Below are 25,017 nucleotides of genomic sequence, written 5' to 3' on the forward strand. Positions count from 1 at the left end.
TAACTTAAATCTTTTTTTAAACAGATGCCCAATTTGCTTGATGCTTATAATATGGCTATTATTATTAGAAAAGATTGTATGTTATGCTGCTGAATAAGATATATACTATATATACACACATCTTTTATTATATATTAGTTTGGTTTCAGTGAATAATTATGTTATTAATTATTAAGTTATTTGTTATGTATTTATTTTCACTTCACACAAGTATTACATTTAACTGGACAATACCTGCTGACCTGATTAGGTGGTTATGTTTAAAACATGCAACATGATTTGTGTTTGTACTTTTCAATGTTATTACTGACAATGACAATGTTAATGCCGATGCATTTTGTGAAATCTGCCTGAATGGAAGTAACCATTGTTAGATATGATATTCTTACACTTGCTGTGGAACCTTTATACTAACAGTGGGATTACATTCTGTTCAATTTAGCAAGACCCCCTGGAGGCTCATTTAGAGCTGACAGTTAGAACATATAAACAGTTAGAACATATAAACAGTGACTTCATTCATATTTCTAGAAAGATTACTGTATATCGGGGCTGATTAGTTAGTTTAGAAACATGATGAGGGCTAAATTACCATAATTGTACCTGTTAATAAATGACAATTTTGCACAGGCTGTGTGGCTCAGGTAGCTCATAGAAAATGCTGGATGTAAGATATTAAGACAGTTGCATCAGCTTATGGCTGTTAACAGTTACATTAGACTAATTAAATTGCACAATACATAGAAAAGAATAATTACGTTTTTTATTGGGTTAACTGGTTAAGACTATTTAAAGGACCAAACTTACTTAACTGAAAGAAATTGAATAGCCCTGCTGTATAGTATCTTTCTAGATTTACCATTCATTCATAATAGCAGCTTTACCACTGTCACGTTGTAAAACTGCTATTTTTGCTTATTCAATCAGAATACAAGTCAGTACATTAGCTTTGATGTTCTTCCTAAAGCTTTCAGGGGCTCTTGCTCTATTACATGCATCCTAGTACAACCCTATTCTTGTTTTCCAGGCTATGCTTTGAAAGTACTGTTCATTACATGCAAATCTAAGAAATATATTTAGAGTTAAAAACTATGTCAAAGAGACTTTAGTAAATTATGGCTTCTGTCATCATATGTATGGAATGTAAAACTACAAGGACTTCAAATATATTTTAAATGTCAAGCCATTCACATTTTACACTTTTTTATTTGTCAGAATAGTTGAAGCAGTTTATAACAGTTAGTAGTAGTTTCAATTGCATATCCTTTTCAACAGGATTGCTTTTGCAACTGATTACAATTGTGAATTTATTTTGAATTTTCTCTATTAGGACATAAATTAGGACTCAGCTTTACCATGAGTTATTCCTGTAGTAGATATAAATATAGAAGTGTACATCTGTGGTAGACTAGCAGGGTGGCAAATGAGAAGATAGGCACTGTAAATCACACTCATCTAGTCTCCCAGCTATTAACGTCACCTAGAGATAATGTATTAGTGGGGGTTCTGATAGAAAAAAAAACCTACACAGGTTAGAAAGGGAAATATGCATCAAAGCCAAGCACAGATTATTTGATGAGGGGTTGGAGAATTATAAAAACAAGTTACAATTCCATAGGTATGAATGAAGAAGCATCTACAGTCTGTCCTTTTTCCAGCTCTGGGTTCCATGTAATCATATATTATTAAAAAAGCTGTTTGGAACACAGAAAGTGTAGAAATACCAAATGAATAATAGATTAACCTTGTCAAAATGTGTCATTTTGGGATATGGACTGGTGTACAAATACTTAACAAAGAATTAATTGTTTGGTTAAGAAAAACTAGTTCTAGTAGCAGGAGGGTGTAAAGGGTTTTATGGTATGTGAGTGTTGTACAAAGGGTTTTATGATATGTGAGTGTTGTACAAACTGGATGGTGGAAACTATGTCACAGGAAAGTGCCTTTGCAAGTTCTTCTAGAATCATGTGACGTAGTTCATCAGAATGTGTTTTCTGAGTCACTGTTTATGTTTGTGACCATGACAATTACCACAGCCACAAACAATAATAGATGTTAGTTCATCCTGGTGCTTATATCTTTAATCTATCAAATCATGGGATCTGTAACAGGATGCTCTTCTTTTTTATAGAGTCTGTTAAAACAACCTAACTATAATTATAATGTAACTATTATTCAAACTATTCTGTTGATTGCATAGTGATTAACAATATCATTTACTATTTATAACTAAGCTGTCATGTAAATGTGACTAACTGTTGACATAAGTACATATAAATAGCTGTATTAGCTACATGATCATTACAGTACATCATAGTTCAATTTATCACCACTAGCTTCAAGTGACCAACACAATCAATGTTCAGCATAAACATTAGGTGCTGACACTGCTGAGATAGATAGATAGATAGATAGATAGATAGATAGATAGATAGATAGATAGATAGATAGATAGATAGATAGATAGATAGATAGATAGATAGACAGACAGACAGACAGACAGACAGACAGACAGACAGACAGACAGATATAAAATTGTTTAAGCCCCCAGAGCTGGAAAAAGGCACAATTTTGGTGTCTGTGGATAAAATGTTGTAAGTCCAGAGTTTGTCCTATATTCATAGTATCATGGGAAGAGTTCGACTACCATCACTTCCTCTACCACATCACATCAGTCTCAGGTCAGTAAGGTGAATTACCTGCCTACAGGGTCTTCTGCTGAAATAAATATTAAACTTATGCTGTATTACTGCTTGCTATGAGGGTTGATCCACTGGTCAGGTACAAATGAGGAATACTGCACAAAGTCAATGAAATTGTATGAACCCCTTTTTCCGTAGGTTGGGGCATTTTGTAAAATGCAATAAAAACAAGTATCTGTGATTTGTTAATTCTACTGAATCTTTCTTTAACTGACAAAAGGAGAAAGAAAATATTTCCCATGACTTTACTAATCAACTTGCTTGTATTTTGTAAATATATACATATTTAAAATTTGATCCTTGCAACACACACAAAAAGTTGGGACAGAGACATGTTTAGCTCTGCCTTCCACCAGCTTTCCCTATTAATGAGACTTTAATGGTTTGTAAAATGACAATACAAATTATTTTGCAAGACTTCAGCTGCTCATCAGTCTGTGGTTACTGTTGTCTTATTCTCCTCTTCATGATGCACCATACATTTTCAATTAGAGACAGATCTGGACTGCAGGCAGGATGGTCAAGCACACACACTCTGTGTCTATAAAGCCACTCTGTTATAGCATGAACAGAACTAGTCCTTGCTTGTTAAAATAACCACAGACCTTCCAGGGAAAGACTAAAATTAAAATATACAACTTTGTATCCATGTACCTTCACACATAGTTGGCACTGATGAACCCCCATGCTATGACAAGAGTTGGCTTTATCAGCTTTCACTGATGTTTGTCATGGAGAACATGTTTTCCAGAAAACAAGCTAAAACTGGCCTTACCTGACCACACAACTCATTTTCATTGACTTTCACTCCACCTATGATGAGTTTGAGCACAAAGAACTCAGTGTTGTTCTGCATTGAATTGATGTCTGGCTTTCTCTTTGCATAAAAGAGTTTTAGGTTGCATTTCTTGATGCAGTGGCCATGACCCATCATTACTTGTACAGACTGAACCCACTTTGGTGGGTCCTCCTTTTATACCCAATTATGACCTGCTACCAGTTCTGAATGTGGTTATATTTACAAACTACAAATATGTTGATCAGTGAAAACATTGTAAACCTTGTTTTTCTACATTAGTCAGTTTAATAAAGATTTAAAAGATTCAATAATCAAAGATTATTCTTTTTATTGCGTTTGACAAAATGTCCCCACTTTTCTGGAAATGGGGTTTGTACACATGAAAAGGTAGTGGATTATTAAACAAACATCATTGTTTAACAATTCACAGGACAGTAAAGGGACTTGTCAAATTTCTAAGTAGTGAAAGTACATATCCCTCTGCAGAATATAAACTTCTTATGTTTGCTTACATATCCACATGTGCAATTCTTTATTTATGTGTGAATGAATGCATGTCACATACTGACCTGCCTCTTGCATTTTGAAAGATCTTTTTTCCTTTTCAATTTTTGTTTGCATCTTAAAATAAGAGAAAATAACCCAGTTGTGTTTTAATCTGTAAAAATAACCCCCATCCCCAAAAAAGTAGCTAGTTTGACAGTGAACTGAACTAGTGCTTTGAACTGTGATTGTGTTAGTATTTCTACTACAGCAGGTAAGTTTGTTTCGATTGGTGCTAAAGCTCCAAACCAACCATACTTCACTATCCACAAATCTCTTATTTATTCAGGTACATATTGTAAAAACACAGAAATTGTTTGTTGTTTGATACCATGGCTCCTTTGTTCTTCAGTCTGGACCCGGAGGACTTCCTGTACGCAAAGTCAGAAAGAAGGTCAAAGTGGACACATCCAAATTCATGACCCCTTATCTGGCACACAGCCAAAAGATGCTGGACCAGTACAGCCACGTGAGGAAACATCTAATAAAATCTCATCCATATACAGTTTATTTTTAATTTTCCTCATTTTATCACATCACATTGGCATATCTAAGACAAACAAGTGCTTTATGTATATTTAATCAATTCATGCACCCCTGCAGAACAAGTATAGAGAGGGTTATGAGAAGTCCAAGGGGCAACCCTACCAAATTTCAGCTGAAACACCTGAGATGATTCGCATCAAGAAGGCCCAGGAGCAGCTCAGTGAGGTACGAATTGCAAGTTGTTTATTAATTTTGGTGTCTTACCTTTTATAATTATGATGTGACATTATGGTAAAAATGTTAAACTTGCTTTACATTTCAGGTGAAATACCGTATGGAGGGACTGAAGGCTAAAACCATGAGCATGTACGGTGGTGAGGCTCGTGAAATCGCACATGTTAAAAATGTCTCTGATCTTGTCAGCAAAGTAAGCACAGCTTGTTTAATCTTATATGTTAATATAAATTATTTAATTATTGTTATTATTTGTTTTTTTTAAATTACTAAATTACTAGAAATTTTAACATGATGTGGCTTTGCAGGTTTTATACAGACAGAAATGGGATGAGACCAAAGACAGATACTTGCTTCCTCCTGATGCCCCTGAGTTGGTTTTGGCTGTGAAAAATGCCGCTAATTTCAGCAAGGTAGCAATTTCAGCAATTTCTGGGATAGATTGAATTTAAATTCCCTGAAAAAAAATATATATATTAGCTAATTCTGCACTTTGCTTGAATGTTAATCTCTATTAGAAACGATACACACAGGACTGGGATGAGGACAAGACCACATACTTCCCATACAGTGACAGTCCAGAGCTGCGCCGAGTGGCCAAAGCCCAGGAAGTCCTCAGTGATGTAAATTACCTCTCTGTTACTACTAAGTTACTGTTACTAGGAAGGGTGTGACCTGTTAATTTCCATTACTATGTTGATGTAACATTCCTCAAGTAACTTGTTAAATTGTTCTAGTAGATCTAGTTAAGCAAATGTGAGGTGAATTGTTTACATAAATTATGACACTTTTGTAGAAACCTAAATTTATTATTTATTTAATACTCCAATATTTAAAACTTTTTTTTTCTTTTTAAAATCCAAAATAACTCTTTCGACTAATTATAGTACACAAATAAAAAAATATGAGTGTAAAAGAACAAAATTTATTTCCATATTATGCTTTTTTGTCACATGATATACTGTATTGTGCAAGTATTGTTAGCAAACCACTCATTTTTACCAGCTATATTTGCAGCCTATGTAATTGTTGGGGCCTTGAATTGTAAATACAGTATTCACTTTTTTGCTGTTGTATTCCTTTCTCATAGGTTAAATACAAGAAGGGTCATGATGAGCGTAAGGCAAAGTACACACCTCTGGCTGATCCCCCTGAGATGGAACAGGCCAAGAAAAACTTTGAGAATCGCAGTAACGTAAGTGCTTATACATTTATCAGGTTGATTACAATGTGGGTCAAATAAATTGTTGGCTTTTAAAATACTACCAAAAATGTTCATACAACCTGTAAGTGGGAACAAATTGTAAATGTTCAATGCCTATTTTTACCCTTATCATATCAGTTATGGGCCATATCTTCCAGCTCCAGAGAGTAAGATACTAAACAGAGCTGTAACTCAAACATGGCAACTGTCAGAGCCCCTCAGAGACAGACAGGGATATTATTAGAGGACAATGTTCCTGAGCTTAGCACACCAGACAGAAGCAGCTTGTATTTCCACATGTCCAAAACAAAAAACACAGACTGTTTGTCTGCAAATTAAGATGTACTGTTTTTGTACTGTGTGTAGCTCAAGTACCATGCGGACTACAACAAGAATGTCAAGGGCAAGTGGTGTGAGACTCCCTACTTTGACATTGCAGTTGGAAGGATGGTCATGGATAACTTGAGTGATGTAAGTGAAACTGTATTATTGTCACTATTTTTCAGCATTTATTTAGTCTATTATTTAAATCCATAACAAAGTTGTTCTTACTTTTACACACTTTGTGACTGTTTCTTTAGAAAAAATACACATCTGCTTATGAAGACATGAAAGATCAAATATATTTCATGCAAACTGAGACCCCAACATATGAGGCAAACAAGAAAGCTGGTCACTCTGCAAGCTCGGTGAGTTTAAATGTAGAAAACTGTAGTAAAAGTTCAATGGTGGTAGATCCCTGGAGGGATGGATGGATGGCACACCAGGTGAAGCCATGAACCTGCAAAGTTGTAATATATGAACCCAACTGCATGATACTTAACCAAGGTAGAACAATGCTGTGGCTAAAAAGTCACAAACCAAAGGAAAAAAAGATAACTCAAACAACAAGTGAGCAAAAATATGGAAAAGAGAAACAAGAGATGAACAAAACAAATCCAGAGCCTGAAGCAGAGAGATGCTAGAACAGACAGACGTGCACATAAGTCGTACTAAGGGGTATCACACTTCAAATGCTCGTCCAGAAAAGAAAAGGATGCCTCACAAGGACATACGCCTACACTGTCCCCAGAAAAGCTTAGAATACTCATGTGGTTATGCAATCATCCCACAGGGGCATCAGCAATAAGCCCTTATCATGACCACACAGGAACATAAGAATTATTAGTTAAAAGTTACCACCACAACAGCTACTTGATCCACTAACATGTAATAACCCAAGTTCTCAAAACAAGCACTTTAAAAGAGGCAGACAGGGGCAACTATAAAAGAAGCTAAGCAACCACTCTACCAACTGCTGTTGCCCACGTGTCGGAGGGGGCGTGGGTTAGCTTCGTTCTTCTCAATCAGAGCGAAGATCAGGCAATCGGACGTGCTAAAAAAGGAAGAAAAAGGGGAGAAAATGCATAAACAAAAATAAAAAAAGAAGGAAAGACAGAAGAGGAAATGGTAAGAGGATGGGGAGAAACAATAAAGAAATGAGGAATAAAAAAGTGAGGAGGAGAAAATGAGGAAAAGGAGTAAAAATGAAAGTATTGAAGGAAAAAAGGCAGTAAATAAAGAAGTAAGGGAGGAGAGAATGTGAAAAAAAAATAACGGATGAAGGAAAGAAAGAAAGAAATTGGGAAGGGAAAATAAATGAAGAAATGAAAAAAACAGAAGGAAAGAAGGAAGAAAAGAAGCAATGCAGAAGAAAGTGAAGGATGGAAAAAACCAAATAAGCTTTAACTTAGATGTATAGTAAATATGCTAGAGGGTCAGTACATTTAACTAAATAAAACCCATGTGCTAATAAAGCACTGTCTAGACACATGCATCATTAGAAACTGTAACAATGTTAATTAAAGTGATGGAAGTATATTTATTATAAACATTTTCCCTTGTTTCAGGTCAAATACAAGAAGGAGTATGAAAAGACAAAAGCTGCATCAGATTACAACACACTTCCAGCTACAGACAACCCCCTCCTCAGACAACTGAGATACGCCGGCACCATCTTGAGTGATGTACGCATCACAACTGTGTTTTATTTTTAAAAAATCATCAAAACATGGAATATGATGGCATAACATTGAGTTTAAATGAATAACATTTAGCTCTCTTGACAAATGTCCATGTGCAATATTATTCAACACGCAGCCTTAGTATTCAATGGTACTTCGTTTTGCCTTGATACCCACTAAAAACCCCACCAAACATTTTCTATAACATTTAGATATGGATACTGAAAGGGCCACCCCAGGATATTTCAGGACTGATTCCTTAACCAAGCTTTGATTGACTTGGAAGTGTGCTTCAGTCATTGTCCTGTTAAAAAATTCAATTAACAACCAAGGTTACATTTCACCACAGAAATGCTTTGGTATTTTTTGTGAATTCATGATGCCAGTCACATGGTCAAGATTGCCACTTCCTTAAAATCTTGATTGTTAAGTGCGTGATCATCTTATGTTTACCACTGACACTTCCCCTTTACAGTAACACAGGGGTTTTTCCTTGTTGTCCCGATGAGGTTGCTAAGGCCTCTGGATTAAATTTTTGTTTGCTAGTTAGTATGTTTGCTGCTGCACCATATGTTTGGAGCTTTTGGACCTCCCAGTGGTGTCTCTAGGAATGTTCAAGGTCTTGGAAATCTTATACCCATTGCCCTTTTGGTGCAAGGAAATAATTGCAGCTTTGTGACAGCTCCTTATTTTCACCATGATTGCAATTTACCTTGAACACTTCTCTGCGAGTTGTTTAAGTAGCATACTACAGCTAAAGAACATTAAGGGTCGTTCCAAATGGTTTTATCATGTGGTAACCCAATTTTAGGTCCTATAGACTAGCAGTAGGTTTTAAGATCAGCAATAGTATTTAGTATTTAGCGGCTGAATAATTGTGACATGGCAATATTAACAAAATACCCTGCTACTCAGAATTACTACAGCATTCATTTTCTTTGTTCAGTTGCTTTATCATCTGAACAAAGAAACTGATAAAGACTTCATTTACAGCAAAATCTAATTCTGCTGAAAAGTTACTTACTTTGTGGAGAGGATTCAGGGACATATTATTAGGTTCCAATACCCCATACATACATTTTTTCGGTTATTGTATGATCCACACCTACTATATGAATGCACATTGTAATATTTCTTTGGTTGTATTTAGAACGTGTATAAAAAGAGCTACGAGAAATCAAAAGGATTCAGCATCAACTACTGTGATACCCCGAAGTTCAAGATGGACAATGTCCTCAAAAAGTTCAGTGATGTAAGTCATTTAGGTTCATTCAATATTGTCAAAGTACATGTAGTCGAGAGTAAATGACGGTAATAACATTGTAGTTTTTGTCTTTGTAGCTACACTATAAAGATAACTATGAAAATAAGATCAAAGGACACTATGTTGGCAGCTATGAAGATGTATTAATGCTTCACTGCCAGAGAGTGGAGGAGTTAAAGAATGATGTAAGTTGTTGCACATACGTTGCTGAATGCTGTCATTTCTCATACAGTTTTACCCATATGAAGCCAAATCCTTGATAAAAAATTTTGTTAAATAATATATTTTTTCTCTTTAGAAAATGTATAAAGCTGATTATGACGATATGAAGACAAGGTGCTTCTTTCCTCAAACATTAACACCTGAATATGAAGCGATGAAAAAAGTTGATCAGTGTAAAGATGTGAGTTTGACACCTATAAGATGTTTTCCAATTCATTCATGATGTGCAATTAATTAATTTTTTTTCTTTATTTTCATTTATCAACTAACTGCATTTCTGTGTTTGATTTCTTTATTTTTAGAAAGTATATAAACAACATCCAGACAAAGTAAAGTTCACACAAGTAACAGATTCACCTGTCCAAGTACAAGCTGCCATCAACGCCAAACAGCTGAGTGATGTATGTATCTCAGGTTTACTAAATGTCAGTAATAGTGCACAAACTCATGAATGTTCTGATCAGCTCACAGTCAGGTAGAAGAACTATGAAGCACATAGTTATGCAAAACAACAAGGACCACCAAAGGAGTCACTTCATTGGTATTTTGTTGTAAGACCAATATAATCCCTAAATAACTAACTTCAGAGAGCAGTTGTCATCCAGCAGATAAAGTAAATGTACTGAGATAAGATTAGAATTTTACATACCGAATGTTTGAAATAATCATGACTAAACGGAGCCAATTGGAAGGACTTCAAGTACTGGGCATTTGCTGTCAGCATTGCCATCTACTGGACTTCTTGTGACTTGTTTGAGCATCTTTTTATCATAAAGACAAACAGTTGACTGAACGTTTAGTATGAGCCTATTTAAGTTTATTCAGATATATTTTATTTTTTATTTGTATTATACAATATATATATATATGTATATACACACACCGATTAGGCATAACATTATGACCACCTTCCTAATATTGTGTTGGTCTTTGACAGTGGTAGCCTAGTGGGTAGAGCTTTGGGCTACCAACCCGGAAGATTGGCGGTTCAAATACAGGCTCTGTTATGCAGCCACTGTTGGGTCCTTAAGCAAGGCCCTTAACCCTGTCTGCTCCAGAGGCGCCATACGATGGCTGACCCTGCGCTCTGACCCCAGCTTCCAAACAAGCTGGGATATGCGAAGAAAGAATTTCATTGTACTGTACACCTGTATATGTATATATGACAAATAAAGTATATCTATCTATCTATCTTTTGCTGCCAAAACAGCCCTGCAACTGTGATGCACTGTGTATTCTGACACCTTTCTCTCAGAACCAGCATTAACTTCTTCAGCAATTTGAGCTACAGTAACTCATCTGTTGGATCGAACCACATAGGCCAGCCTTCGCTCCCCAAGTGCATCAATGAGCCTTGGCCACCCATGACCCTGTCACCGGTTTACCACTGTTTCTTCCTTGGACCACTTTTAATTGATACTGACCACTGCAGACCAGGAACACCCCACAAGAGCTGCAGTTTTGGAGATGCTCTGACCCAGTCATCTAGCCATCACAGTTTGGCCCTTGTCAAACTTGCTCAAATCCTCACACTTGGCCACTTTTCCTGCTTCTAACACATGAAGTTTGAGGATAAAATGTTTACTTTCTGCCTAATATATCCCACCTACTAACATGATAATTAGTGTTATTCACTTCACCTCAGGTCATAATGTTATGCCTAATCGGTGTAATTATTAATTATTTGTATTTGTGTTTTTATTATTTATCCTACTGTTGACATTATATCTTTATTTATTTTCTTTAGCTAAATTACAAGGCACAGCATGAAAAGGAGAAGTTTAAGTGTTACCTGCCTCCTGATTACCCCTTCTTCATTCAGTCCAGAGTAAATGCTTACAACCTCAGTGATGTAAGTATCAACCCTAGTAATCAAGCGACGTAAATTAGTTTGTGGTAGTATTATAATGCTCTATAATACATTCCAAAACTTTTTTTGTTTTTAGACATGTTACAAGTTTGATTGGGAAAAGACAAAAGCAAAGAAATTTGAAGTTAAGGGTGATGCCATCCCTATCCTTGCTGCCCGTGCCCACACCAACATTGCGAGTGATGTAAGTAACCTGAACTATTTTTATACTCAGTGTGAATTTAGAAGTATTTTAATTTAGTAAGCAGTATTGAATTATCTTGTAATCACTGTACAATGGTGTCTCTGGTGTTTTCTTTGTTAGGTAAAATACAAAAAGGAATACGAAAAGGCCAGAGGACACATGGTTGGTGCCCTGAGCATTAATGATGACCCAAAGATTATGCATTCAGTTCACATTGCTAGGATCCAGAGTGAAGTAAGTGTTACATATTCCCTCAAAAACAAGAATAACATTTTACACTTGTATTGTTTTTGCCCTGGGTTCTGTAAGTGACAAAGTTATTGATTAGTAAAATGTCTCTTGTCTCCTCTTTAGCGTGAATATAAAAAGGATTATGAAAAGATGAAGACCAAATACCATACACCACTGGACATGATGCAAGTTACATTAGCAAAGAAGTCTCAGGCCATTGCCAGCATGCTCGGCTACAAAAATATCATCAACCGCTACCTCATGCCACCTGACAGCGTGGCACTGGAACAGGCAAAAAGAGCAAATATTATTCAAAGTGATGTAAGTATAGTATAGCTACACTGAGGGCTAGTTTAAGTATACTCACATTGAGGGATATATCTTTACATGTACAGTATATATGTATATATTATTGTCATTTGGTCATTGTTTTTGTTCCTTCATTTAAATTACAGAATGATTACAAGTCAGATTACAACAGCTACACTAAAGGATCTCCCTGGGTGCCTTATGGATCACTGGATGTTGAAAAAGCCAAGAAAGCTGGAGAGATCCTAAGTGAGGTAAAAATGAAATATTATTAAAGTTTTATTACATTTTTATGACATCTGAGTGGTTAGAAATCCAGGTGATGTTACAATTACACTGCAACACAATGAAAAAACCTATTTGTTTGGAGACATTCTGAAAATATGACAATCAATTACAAAAACAGTGAAGGCACCTAAGTCATTTTTTCCCCTGAATGAAGCATTTTGTTTTCTTTAAATACATCTATACCACTGTCATCTGTTATATCTATGCAAAACAAAACCTAAAATAAATAAAAATTTAAATAAAGTAACATACAAAGCTACAGTTGAGAACTGCAAATACTGACTTCTAAATAAAATAAAGAACTTTGATTAAAATGTATGTTTTGTTTTCAATATGTTAAAAAAAATTCACTATTTTACTTGTCTTAAATTCAGATAGGTAGTAACTTATTTTCTCGTAGACGTGACTGACACTGTAAATGTGTTTGTTTTTTGTATTCACTGATATACAATGTATACTGTACATTTATTTATTCATAGCACTTACGTTACTATTATTAAAACTAAAACTGGACGGCACGGTGGCTCAGTGCACCATCGCCTCACAGCAAGAGGGTCCTGGGTTTGATCCCCAGGTGGGGCAGTCCGGGTCCTTTCTGTGTGGAGTTTGCATGTTCTCCCCGTGTCTGCGTGGGTTTCCTCCGGGAGCTCCAGTTTTCTCCCAGAGTCCAAAAACATGCAAGGAAGGGGAATTGGAGATACAAAATTGTCCATGACTGTGTTTCACATTAAACCTGTGAACTAATGAATCTTGTGTAATGAGTAACTACCGTTCCTGTCATGAATGTAACCAAAGTGTAAAACATGACGTTAAAATCCTAAGACAAAAAAAAGAAACATCCAAACAAAAAACTAAAATGTCTTAGTAAAGCGCTGACTCACTGGAGCCTCATAAACTGCTTCAATACATGTTGGCTCTGGAATGACACTACAGGAATAGAGAACCTGTATGGTTCTCAGTTAACATTTTAATAGTGGTAGAGCGCGTTGTCAATTTGTCAGTCCTAAATCCCATAGGTGTGCATTTAAAATGTCGTGACTGTAAAACCCATAACTTATTCAACCTGGGTCGGGGTCCTGTAAAGTTTTGATTATTTTATTATTAAAATTAGGTGATCAGTCAGAATAACAATGCTGATTTGCTATGATTCCTTTATCAAAGGGGGCATACGAACCAAACCCAGGAAACATTTGCACTTAATGAATCAGCATGCATCTGCAATTTCTTTTTTTCCAGGATAGAACTGATTTGCTGATTTGCTGATATTATTATAAAACTGATTTGACACTGTGTTACTAAGACGGCAAACTGTATTTCTTTTACATATTACTTTTTTACATATTACATATTAATCTTAACTGTTTGTTTTTTCCTCAAACTAGAAAAAATACAGACAACACCCAGACAAAATAAAATTCACTTCTATTGATGACCACCCCATCACACGGCAAGCTAAGGTCAACCAGATGCTCAGGAGTGACGTAAGTACATGGTCTATTATTATTATTGTTATTATTATTATTATTATTATTGTTGTCAGTTTTATAATTCATAAGACAAAATTTTCTTCATACTATGTGCACCAGTATTAACACGTTGCAGACTGTACTCAGTTCATCTAGTCTAATCTGAATTGGCCTTTTTGTCTTGTAGAAGAGAGGTCCATATATTAAAAATATATAATGTAACAATGTAACCTAAATGTTTTTGTTTTCAAAGGTAATTTAAGTTTAGATGGAATTGAGGACAAAGGCAAAATTGTAATACATTAACATTTTATATTAGTAGATGAGTATTAGTTCTAGGAGGGATAAAAATATAAAAATGTATCTTATAAAGACAAAAATAATTTGTGTATTCAACATGTTAAGAAATCTGCAATTTTATATGTATAATAAACAAAAACACCAATCGTACATCAATATGTGTTTTACAATTTTTCATTTAAATTATATATTTATTCTTACTATATTGTATTACTATATTGTATATTTGGTTTACCTTTTTTGTAATTTGATGAGTTTTTACTCCTACTATTTGCTGCATTCAACAGGTGTATCAACCATCAACCTAACATTTAATAAATCCCTGACCATGACATGCATAATTGCAAACCAGGCATTACCATGTACAATTTTGAGGAGTGGTCCAAATATTTTGGCTTATTTGTATGTGCTGCACATAATTAGTTTTCCTTTTTTGCAGATACATTACAAGAAAGGCCTTGAGGCGGTCCATCAAAAATATTCCCTGCCTCCTGATGTTCCTGAGTTCATCCAGGCCAAGTGTAATGCTTATAACATCAGCAATGTATGTAAATCATTCTGTATTTTTATTTCACAATTTTTAAAAGTTACATTTGCACTCAGCAGTTTATTTATTTCCTTCACACTGCTTTTTCTTTTCAGAAATATTACAAGCTTGCATTGGAGGACCTCTATTCAAAGGGGTATGATCTAAAGACTGATGCCATCCCCATCCGTGCTGCCAAGGCAGCAAGGCATGCAGCCAGTGATGTATGTTTCTTATTCTTGCATAGCAAATTTGGACACATAACTCGAGCAGCTTGAATAGTAGTGAAACAATCAATAAACATTTATTCATTTAATAAACATGTGTGTATTTATGCCTTTAGGTCCAGTACAAGAAAGAATACATAAAGAACAGAGGCCATCACGTTGGTTTCCGTAACCTTCAGGACGACCCTCTGCTGGTGCACTACATGCAAGTGGCTAAAATGCAGAGTGAAAAGAACTACAAGAAGGACTATCACAAAGCTAAACTGAAGTACCACACTCCAGTGGACATGATGAGTGTTGCACATGCCAAACATTCATCTAAAGTTCAGACGTTTACAGGATACAAACAACCTATTCATCACTACACACTCCTGCCAGATGCCATGAACCTGAACCTGGCTCGTACCATGAACAACCTTTCTAGTGATGTAAGGCACTCCTGAACTCAACTTAACCATCAATGTGTGGGGAAAAAACTAACACAAACATTTAAGGTACATGCCTAAAATTTCATAAGCTAACATCTTTTCTATCATTTTTTTTCTTTAGTACAACTACAAGTCAGACTATGAAGGATCTATGAAAGGTGTCGGCTGGATTCCCATTGGCTCACTGGATGTAGAGAAAGCTAAGGCTGCTGGCAAAGCTCTCGATGAGAAGAAGTACAGGCAGCATCCAGATACCATCAAGTTTACCAGCGTCGCAGACAGCCCTGTTATGGAGCAAGCCAAACTGAATGCACTGCAGCTAAGCGACGTGGGTGACTTATTTACTCTTCTGCTTATTATTTTACTTGTTTTATTTATTTTACATTGACAAAAATTTTATTTAAACAGGTTCCAGTTTAATATTTTTGATATTTTATCATAACCTATCATAACCTATTAAACTAAATCAGTTTAACATTTACTTATAAATAAGTTTTATTAAAATATAATTTGAAGGGCTAGTGAACGTGTGACTGCTTTAATAAGGTCAGATAATGATAATGTATTCATTATGCCACAATAGTCTGCCTACATGCTAAATTTGTTGTGATTTGTGTGACAGTCAATGTAGGTAACCAGCTTTAATTAATAAAAGTGTTTTTAACTAATTTATATATTTTAAAAAACAGCTATACATACGTAAAATCGTACCAGCCGAATCTCAGCTCTGCCATCCGGATGGGCTGGGCGGCTATATGAACAACATTTGGCTGTTGGGTAAAAATTGGACACGCTAAACATGGGGAAGAAAAGGGAGAAAATGCATTTAAAAAATCCTACTAACCAATTCTATTTAGAATATATAAAACTTATTACCCATAAAAGCGTATTTGGATAGATTGTTAGATGGTTGCAATACTTGATATTTTTAGACTTTGAAATGTCAAAAATTTGATTGAATGCATTAAACTCTGTGGTTAAGGTACTGGGCTACTAATCAGAAGGTTGCTGATTTAAGCCCCACTGCCAACATGTTCCCACTTTTGGGCCCCTGAGCAATGCCCCTAACCATCAATCACTTAAATATTATAATTGTGTCATAATTGCTTTGGATAAAAAGGCATCTATGAAATGTGATAACTGTAAAATGTCACATGTAACTTTATTCATTTAAAAGTAAATACATGGACTTAGTAGACACATGAATATATATAAAACATGTAAATGTATTTTGTGATTGCCTCCTATAACAGTAAACATGCCAGTGTTAGTAGCATGACTATGAGTAAAATGGAATAATTCTTTGTTTTTTTCAATGTTCAGAAACTGTACAAAGCCAGTGGAGAGAAGTTCATGCACACCTACCATCTCCCACATGATTCACCAGAGTTTCTGCAGGCCAAGTACAACGCTGTCAATGTCAGCCAAGTAAGATCACAAATCACCATATATGTCAATAAACTTGTGTTCAATTTACAAAATAAACAGGTTTTTATGACTATATTAACACATATATGCTTATTTGTTTTTGCAGACATTCTACAAATATGCACACAAGCAGGATCTTTTGAAAGGACATCAGATGAAGCAAGATGCTATCCCAATTGTTGCTGCTAAGACCACAAGGGATATTGCTAGTGATGTTAGTAACTGCACACTGATTTATGTTATTTATGTTAAAATACGGTATCAAATTGCATGGTTTCGTTGACAAAATGTTCTTTTTACAGTACAAGTATAAGCTTGCATACCAGAAGGCTAGAGGCCATCACGTTGGCTTCCGTAGTCTTCAGGACGACCCACTGCTGGTGCACTACATGCAAGTGGCTAAAATGCAGAGTGAAAAGAACTACAAGAAAGACTATCACAAAGCTAAACTGAAGTACCACACTCCAGTAGACATGATGAGTGTTGCACATGCCAAACATGCATCTAAAGTTCAGACATTTGCAGGATACAAACAACCTATTCATCACTACACACTCCTGCCAGGTGCCATGAACCTGGACCTGGCTAAAGCCATGCAGGAAATTCAGAGTGATGTAAGTCAGATTTACAAATACTGACCTACTTTACTGAATCATAAATACAAACAAATATAATGAATTGAAATTTCCTTCCATTCTTCTTCTTCCAGAATGTCTACAAGTCAGAGTACAACAACATAATGAAGGGAGCAGGATGGGTTCCAATCGGCTCTCTGGATGTTGAGAAAGCCAAGACAGCCAAAGCTGCTCTGGATGAGAAGCATTATAGGGTTCACCCGAGCACTTTGAAGTTCAGCAGTCTGACAGACCAAATTAACATGACTTTAGCCTTGAGTAACACCAAGCAGATGCATCCTGTAAGAACTCCTACAAATGCAGCTTTTACATAATTATAATGACATCAAAATGAAATGAATGTTTTTATTATAATATATTTTGTCATTATAGTATGCATACAAAGCTTCTGGAGAGAAGTTCATGCACACCTACCACTTGCCAGCAGACAGCCCACAGTTTCTGCAGGCCAAGTATAATGCCCAGACTATGAGTGAGGTAAATATATGATGGAAAGAGGTTTTCTAACCCATTCTGGTTGCAGTGTTAGCAATACATGTATTTGCAATTAATATTTTTAACAGGCACATTACAAGTCTCAGTGGATTGCTGACATTGCTAAAGGACATGACATGAAAGTCGATGCTATCCCGATAGTTGCTGCCAAACATGGAAGACATATTGCCAGCATGGTAAGTGATTCAAATTCGGTTTCTATCAAAACATAACAAACCTTGTACACCTACTTAATGAAATGATTTTGTTCACAGTTCCAGTACAAAAAAGAATACGAGAAGGCTAGAGGCCATCATGTAGGCTTCCGTAGTCTTCAGGACGACCCACTGCTTGTGCACTACATGGAAGTAGCCAAGATGCAGAGTGAAAAGAACTACAAGAAGGATTATCACAAGGCTAAACTGAAGTACCACACTCCAGTGGACATGTTGAGTGTTGTGCAGGCCAAAAACGCATCTAAAGTTCAGACAAATGCAGGTTACAAGCAGCTAATCCATAATTACACCCTGCTTCCTGATGCCATGAACCTAGAGCTGGCACGCAACATGAATGCCAGTTCCAGCGATGTAAGTCAAATTAATTTCTTTTATATATCATTTTATCTGTGTTTAAATTGAAATGCTAATTTCCTTGACTCAAATAACAGTAGGTTCTTACTTTAATGGTTCTTAGAAAAAAATATATATACGTATATAATAATGACCTAATTGCCATTTTTTTGGCTAGTTATGATTTTTTAAAATTAAATATTCACTATTATTGATTCATTAGTGCAATGAACATTTAGACTTTGATGCATCTTAGAAATTGATGCATCAGTAAACTTAAGGTTGTTTATGTATGACTTCATTACTATCATTTTATTGTTGTGTATTATACAGTATATCATTACACTAAGCCATGTTCTATGTAACATTAACTTTAAGCTAATTGTAACAGCTTAACTTTAATCAAAAGGAAATAAAATAAATTGTTTATTGGAATTGTTTTTGTACATCAGTAAGGTAACTGTCAGATAAAACTGGAAAATTGTGACAGGCCTATTAAACTGTAGCACATCCAAGAGTTGATACTAAGTAAGGTATATGTAAATAACTTACACAATAATACTTAAAATACTGACATACTTACATTTCTCATGTAATAATAAATACTTACCTTATGTTTTTGAGGTTTGTTTTGTTTTTGTTTGCAGTCCATCTCATTCTGTTTTATATCTCTTGTCTTTTTAGGTCTTGTATAAGAGTGAGTACAACTACTCTATGAAAGGTCTCGGATGGGTGCCTATTGGCTCACTAGGGGTTGAGACAGCGAAGGTTGGTGGAGAAATACAGAGCGAGAAGAAGTACCGCACTCACCCTTCCAAATACAAATTTCAAAAGAATATGGATTCCATGGACCTGGTCTTAGCCACAGCCAACAATCAGATCATGAACAAGGTGAGTTTAATTGTGATCTCATCTAATTAAAGATTATCTCTCCATCTGACTGCAAGATTTGAATGGGTATAAATCTTTATTAACATATTGTTCTATTTTTTATAGCAAGCCTATAATGCTGCATGGAACAATGACAAACTGAAAATCCATGTGATGCCTGACAGCCCTGAATTTATCCTTGCCAAAGCCAATGCAGTAAATATGAGCCAGGTAAGGTCATATCATTACTATTGCATTACATAATATTTCCTTCAGTAAATCTTACAACGGTTTATTGTGTTAAAATGAAAACGAGGCTTATAAATTGTTTTAAAAGTGGTAATATGCAAAGTTGTATTTTAGGAAATTTTATAATCATGATATAAATGTATTAATCATTTAACGATTGCATTTTTTGTTTAAAATAATTTAGGTGCCGCTCTGGTGGTGAAGCAGTAAAACACGCTAGCACACCAGAGCTGGGATCTCTGATACATCAAATCAAATCTCAGCTCTGCCTTACGGCTGGGCTGGGCAGAAACATAAACAACGATTGGCTGTTGTTTATAGGGGTGGGACAAGTCGGACCAGGGTTCCTCATAACTGGTGCAATTACGACCTTTGCTTTCTGGTCAGGGTGTGGCTCTCCATGCACAAAGGCTGATCTGCATATGAACTCACCTCGTGCAGGTGAAAAGATGCAGTCGGTACTGCTCACGTGTCGGAGCACCCCGCGTGTCAGTTGCGACGCTCCTCAGTCAGCAGTGGAGGGTTGTATCTGTAGATGATTATTTGGAAGCCTTAATAAATATGACATACTCAGTTAATCTGGCTTTTGACTCACTGGTATACAAATTATGTTTAGCAGACAGAAATAACTGCACAGGTGGTAGAACTTTGAATTATATGCAATGATGTTGTTTTTCTCATAAGCTTGTCTATTTTTTTTTCTTTTAGAAACTTTACAAAGCTGGCCTTGAGGAACTGAGTAAGAAGGGCTATGACCTCAAACCAGATGCAATTTCTATAGTTGCTGCCAAACAAGGAAGACATATTGCTAGCAATGTATGTAATAATTAATTATTATAAAATTATTAATATTACTTTATAAATAAATGAACCATAATTTGATTTAATAATAATTAATAATGTTAATTTCATAATTTAATATGTTTACAGTTCCAGTACAAGAAAGAATTCGAGAAGGCTAGGGGCCATCACGTTGGCTTCCGTAGTCTTCAGGACGACCCACTGCTGGTGCACTACATGCAAGTGGCCAAGATCCAGAGTGAGAGAAACTACAAAAAGGACTATAACAAGTCTAAACTAAAGTTCCACTCTCCTGTTGACATGCAGAGTGTTGTGCAGGCCAAAAATGCATCTAAAGTTCAGACAGACATAGGTTACAAGCAGCTGATCCATCATTACACACTGCTACCTGATGCCATGAACCTACAGCTGGCACGCAACATGAACATCAGTTCCAGCAATGTAAGTCGAATTTAGATATTTATTATTTAACACAATTAGTGTAAGCATGTGCTGATTTGATGATAAATTATTTCTATGAAATACATTTTCAGGTTGAATACAAGAGTGATTACAACGCATACATGAAAGGAGTTGGATGGGTGCCCATCGGCTCACTTGGAGTTGAAACTGCAAAAGTTGGAGGGCAGATAATAAGCGAGAATAAGTATCGCACTCATCCCTCCAAATATACCTTTCAGAAGAACATGGACTCCATGGATCTGGCCTTAGCATCTGTCAACAATCAGATCATGAACAAAGTAGCCAACATTTTGATTACCATGTTTTTCTGTCATGTTTATTTAATGCATAGTTTAGTTAGTTATTAATTATTATGTATCTTTTTGATTATAGCAAGCTTACACAGCTGCTTGGAACAAGGACAAAACTAAGATCCATATCATGCCTGACAGCCCAGAGATTCTTCTAGCAAAGGCCAATGCAGTAATTATGAGTCAGGTATGTCTAAAACATTCTCACAGCAGTCTTATAGACAGTGCTTCCTTGCTCTAAAACTCCTGAATCAGATCATAAGGGGTTTAAATTGAGGTTTGCCATTTCTTTATTTTGCAATACTAAACACTTTCTTCTAGTTTCTATATTTTGTTATTTAAAATACTGCAGTGTTAGCCGCTCAGGTGGCACAGCTGTAAAAACACACGCTAGCACACCAGAGCTGGAATTTCGAATGCATAGTATCGAATCTCAGCTCTGCCATCCGGCTGGGCTGAACGGCCACATGAACAACGATTGGCCTGTAGTTCATATGGGGTGGGGTATTAAGCCGGATAGGGACTCCTCGTAACTGATGCAACTACGACCTCTGCTGGCTGATTGATGGCGCCTGCACAGAGGCGGGGAAAGAGTGCGGATCAGGGTGTGTCTCTCCGTACACAAGGCTGATTCGCATATATGCACTCATCTAGTGTGGGTGACAAAATGCATACGGCTGCTGTCCACGTATCGGAGCGGGCGTGGGTTAGCTTCGTTCTTCTCAAATCAGAGCGGGGGTCCGCATTAGTGGAGAGGAAGCGTGATACAATCGGGCAATTGGAGGCGCTAAAAACTCGGGAGAAAAAGGGGAGAAAATGCATAAACAAAATATTTAAAAAAATACTGCAGTGTATTGTTTATAGGATTACAGTAACACAACACAAAAATATAAGAAAGAACACACACACACACACACATAAATTCTGTAAATGGATAGGCACTTTCAAAAATACCAAAATACCTGACAAAAACATAAATATTATCATCATGACATTCTGACTTTCTAAAGAACTGGGTACCAAACAACAAAAAGTGAAGCAGCTTTCTATTACTGTTCAACAAAAATTTGCCTTTGAGCTTTGGTGCTGGCAAATACTTTTACTTTTAAAAGTTTTTGCCAGCACCAAAGCTCAAAGGCATGGATGTCAAAGAAGACAAACAAATGGATCCTTGATCAAATCAAACCTAACCTTTACATTAAACCTACAATTGCATTATAACCAATCATTTTAATTATAATAAATTTTCCCTATTGCATGTGATTCATTTGCTGCTTTGATTCTTTCTTTTAGAAAGCCTACAAAGCTGGAATGGAGGCTGCAAAGAAAAAAGGTTATGACCTTAAAGCGGATGCCATACCTTTGATTGCAGCCAAGACTTCAACACGTATTGCCAGCGATGTAAGTACCCCTACAAGACTAAATTGATCTCTGACTTGTCTCTTTTTATATGAAGTCCTCACTTTTATATTTCAAACTTAACAGGTCAAGTATAAACTGGACCATGTGAAGGCTAGAGGCCAACACATTGGCTTCCGTAGTCTTCAGGATGATCCACTGCTGGTGCACTACATGCAAGTAGCCAAGATCCAGAGTGAGAGAAACTACAAGAAGGATTACCACAAATCTAAGCTGAAGTTTCACTCTCCGGTAGATATGTGGAGTGTTGTACAGGCCAAGCAGGCTTCTGCTATTCAGACCAATGCGGGATACAAGCAGCACATTGCTCGGTACACAGTTCTGCCTGATGCTATGAACCTGGAGCTGGCTCGCAACATGCAAGTGATAGCTAGTGATGTGAGTGAACAATTACATATTTTAACTTAATAACCTAATTAGCCCTTATATAACGTATAAAATCAAGTAATGACAGTGACAATTGTGGCTAATTAGCCCTAAGCTGATATAAAAATCTAATAAGCTTATTGCTTTTTCTGTTTTTGCAGAATGTCTATAAGAGTGAATATAACAGCTACATGAAAGGAGTGGGTTGGATTCCCATTGGTTCACTGGATGTGGAAAAAGCCAAGAATGCCAGTCGTATAGGCAGTGAAAAACTCTACCGCACACCAGCAAGTAACTTTAAGTTCACCAAAGACATGTCCTCCATGGACCTGGTTCTAGCTCAAACCAACAATCAGATCATGAACAAGGTGATTAAATTTATAAACTACACTACAATTTAACTCATATTTTTTAAGAAGTATAAGATTGAGCCTTTTTTGCTGCATAGTAGCAATGTTACTTATACCTTTATTGTTCTATTTACTTTCACAGAAAAGCTATACCCAGGCCTGGGATGCTGACAAAACATCAGTCCACATCATGCCAGATGCAATGGATGTTGTTCTTGCATGCCAGAATAAAGCTAACTATAGTGAGGTTAGCAATCCCTAGCACATATCAATTTACTTATTTATGCATTCAATTTACATATGTGATACAAATGTACTACTAACCTGTCACAACACTTTTATAGAAATTGTACAAACTTGCCAATGAACTGGCCAAGAAGAAAGGCTACGACATGCGCACTGATGCTATTTCCATCAAGGCAGCAAAGGCATCCACAATGATTGCTAGTGATGTAAGTTTTTCTTCTGTTAGCACACAGTAAATAAACATTCACATTCATTTGTGATATTTAACGTAATATCTAAAAAATGCCATAATGTTTTATGATCTGTTTAGTACAAATATAAAACTGGATATCGTAAGCAAGTTGGCCACCACATTGGAGCCCTCAGCATCCGAGATGACCCACTGCTCATGCTGGCCCTGAACTCAGCTAAGATTGCTAGTGATGCCTTGTACAAGAAGGACTTCAACAAATCCAAGACCAAATTCCACCTCCCAGTAGACATGCTGGCATTCGAACTGGCCAAGAAAAACCAGATCCAAGTCAATGACGCCAACTACAGAACTTACCTGCACAACTGGACCTGCCTGCCAGACGCCAATGATGTTGTTCAGGCCAGACAAGCCTATGACCTACAGAGTAATGTAAGCTTTCAATTATGTAAAGTATTCAGTGTGTTTGGATTTGTTAATTCTCCTGATATCAGAGTTTTTATCATTATTTTGATTTTTTTAGGCTGTATATAAGGCTGATCTGAAATGGCTGCAAGGTCTGGGATGGATTCCTATTGGTTCTGTTGATGTAGAGAAAGCAAAGAAAGCTGGAGAGGCTTTGAGTGAAAAGAAATATCGTCAGGCCCCAAGCAACTTCAAGTTCACATGCACAACTCAAGACATACCAATGGTCTTGGCTAAAGCCAATAATGATAATATGAACAAGGTAACATTTGAGTTAATTGCTTATTTAATTATGTCATTTTCTTTAATAATTCTTTAATTTCCTTTTGGATCAATAAAGTATCTATCTATTTATATATCTACCTAGATTTTTCTATTTATATCTCTCTACATTGATCTAAATTTGTCTATCTAATGTGCAGACGAGAGTTATACTTTTAACTTTTTCACTATTTCCAGAAATCCTATGTCCAAGCTTGGGAGAATGATAAGACTAAGATCCACATCATGCCTGATGCCATGGATGTTGTCCTTGCCAAACAGAACAAAGTGAATTACAGCGAGGTCAGTTATCTTTACTGTATGATTGAAGTAGCTGCTTCTCACATATGGCTAGTTTAATTTAATAACATTTCCATTTGCCAGTTATTACCCATTTTTGTGCCTAAATAAAATTTTTAATATGCAATTCTAAGTATTTCAGAATCATTTAATTAATTAAATTGATTTTTTTTTCACAGAAACAATACAGACTTGCCAATGAACTGGCCAAGAAGGAAGGCTATGACTTGCGCAGTGATGCTATTTCTATTAAAGCTGCTAAAGCTTCCCGGGATATTGCTAGTGATGTAAGTCTTGTACACTACACAGATTTTGCTTATTAAGCTTAAAATGTTTTACAGTTTACTTAACTATTT

General features: G+C 36.1%; 1 protein-coding gene across 12 annotated transcripts in view; it reads left to right on the forward strand.

The window, feature by feature from the left end:
* neb (nebulin) overlaps positions 1 to 25,017 on the forward strand; it is a 74,264-nt gene that overhangs the window by 1,607 nt on the left and 47,640 nt on the right. For 11 of the 12 annotated variants that reach the window (XM_063005506.1, XM_063005508.1, XM_063005512.1 and 8 more), the window contains exons 4-49: positions 2,625 to 2,681; positions 4,397 to 4,513; positions 4,648 to 4,755; positions 4,853 to 4,957; positions 5,073 to 5,177; positions 5,283 to 5,387; positions 5,855 to 5,959; positions 6,335 to 6,439; positions 6,550 to 6,657; positions 7,858 to 7,974; positions 9,122 to 9,223; positions 9,313 to 9,420; positions 9,534 to 9,638; positions 9,760 to 9,858; positions 11,205 to 11,309; positions 11,404 to 11,511; positions 11,632 to 11,745; positions 11,866 to 12,063; positions 12,198 to 12,305; positions 13,722 to 13,820; positions 14,545 to 14,649; positions 14,748 to 14,855; positions 14,975 to 15,286; positions 15,408 to 15,614; positions 16,610 to 16,714; positions 16,821 to 16,928; positions 17,017 to 17,328; positions 17,424 to 17,630; positions 17,722 to 17,826; positions 17,913 to 18,020; positions 18,099 to 18,410; positions 19,077 to 19,283; positions 19,389 to 19,493; positions 20,220 to 20,327; positions 20,442 to 20,753; positions 20,846 to 21,052; positions 21,147 to 21,251; positions 22,358 to 22,465; positions 22,550 to 22,861; positions 23,011 to 23,217; positions 23,342 to 23,446; positions 23,544 to 23,651; positions 23,756 to 24,067; positions 24,159 to 24,362; positions 24,560 to 24,664; positions 24,841 to 24,948. In XM_063005506.1, the coding sequence (XP_062861576.1) occupies positions 2,625 to 2,681; positions 4,397 to 4,513; positions 4,648 to 4,755; positions 4,853 to 4,957; positions 5,073 to 5,177; positions 5,283 to 5,387; positions 5,855 to 5,959; positions 6,335 to 6,439; positions 6,550 to 6,657; positions 7,858 to 7,974; positions 9,122 to 9,223; positions 9,313 to 9,420; positions 9,534 to 9,638; positions 9,760 to 9,858; positions 11,205 to 11,309; positions 11,404 to 11,511; positions 11,632 to 11,745; positions 11,866 to 12,063; positions 12,198 to 12,305; positions 13,722 to 13,820; positions 14,545 to 14,649; positions 14,748 to 14,855; positions 14,975 to 15,286; positions 15,408 to 15,614; positions 16,610 to 16,714; positions 16,821 to 16,928; positions 17,017 to 17,328; positions 17,424 to 17,630; positions 17,722 to 17,826; positions 17,913 to 18,020; positions 18,099 to 18,410; positions 19,077 to 19,283; positions 19,389 to 19,493; positions 20,220 to 20,327; positions 20,442 to 20,753; positions 20,846 to 21,052; positions 21,147 to 21,251; positions 22,358 to 22,465; positions 22,550 to 22,861; positions 23,011 to 23,217; positions 23,342 to 23,446; positions 23,544 to 23,651; positions 23,756 to 24,067; positions 24,159 to 24,362; positions 24,560 to 24,664; positions 24,841 to 24,948 (6,780 nt within the window). The remainder of the gene's footprint in view (positions 1 to 2,624; positions 2,682 to 4,396; positions 4,514 to 4,647; positions 4,756 to 4,852; positions 4,958 to 5,072; positions 5,178 to 5,282; positions 5,388 to 5,854; positions 5,960 to 6,334; positions 6,440 to 6,549; positions 6,658 to 7,857; positions 7,975 to 9,121; positions 9,224 to 9,312; positions 9,421 to 9,533; positions 9,639 to 9,759; positions 9,859 to 11,204; positions 11,310 to 11,403; positions 11,512 to 11,631; positions 11,746 to 11,865; positions 12,064 to 12,197; positions 12,306 to 13,721; positions 13,821 to 14,544; positions 14,650 to 14,747; positions 14,856 to 14,974; positions 15,287 to 15,407; positions 15,615 to 16,609; positions 16,715 to 16,820; positions 16,929 to 17,016; positions 17,329 to 17,423; positions 17,631 to 17,721; positions 17,827 to 17,912; positions 18,021 to 18,098; positions 18,411 to 19,076; positions 19,284 to 19,388; positions 19,494 to 20,219; positions 20,328 to 20,441; positions 20,754 to 20,845; positions 21,053 to 21,146; positions 21,252 to 22,357; positions 22,466 to 22,549; positions 22,862 to 23,010; positions 23,218 to 23,341; positions 23,447 to 23,543; positions 23,652 to 23,755; positions 24,068 to 24,158; positions 24,363 to 24,559; positions 24,665 to 24,840; positions 24,949 to 25,017) is intronic. The other variant, XM_063005507.1, reaches the window with a different exon arrangement.

The sequence above is a fragment of the Trichomycterus rosablanca genome, chromosome 12 (genome assembly GCF_030014385.1).
Source record: "Trichomycterus rosablanca isolate fTriRos1 chromosome 12, fTriRos1.hap1, whole genome shotgun sequence".
Lineage (NCBI taxonomy): Eukaryota > Metazoa > Chordata > Actinopteri > Siluriformes > Trichomycteridae > Trichomycterus > Trichomycterus rosablanca.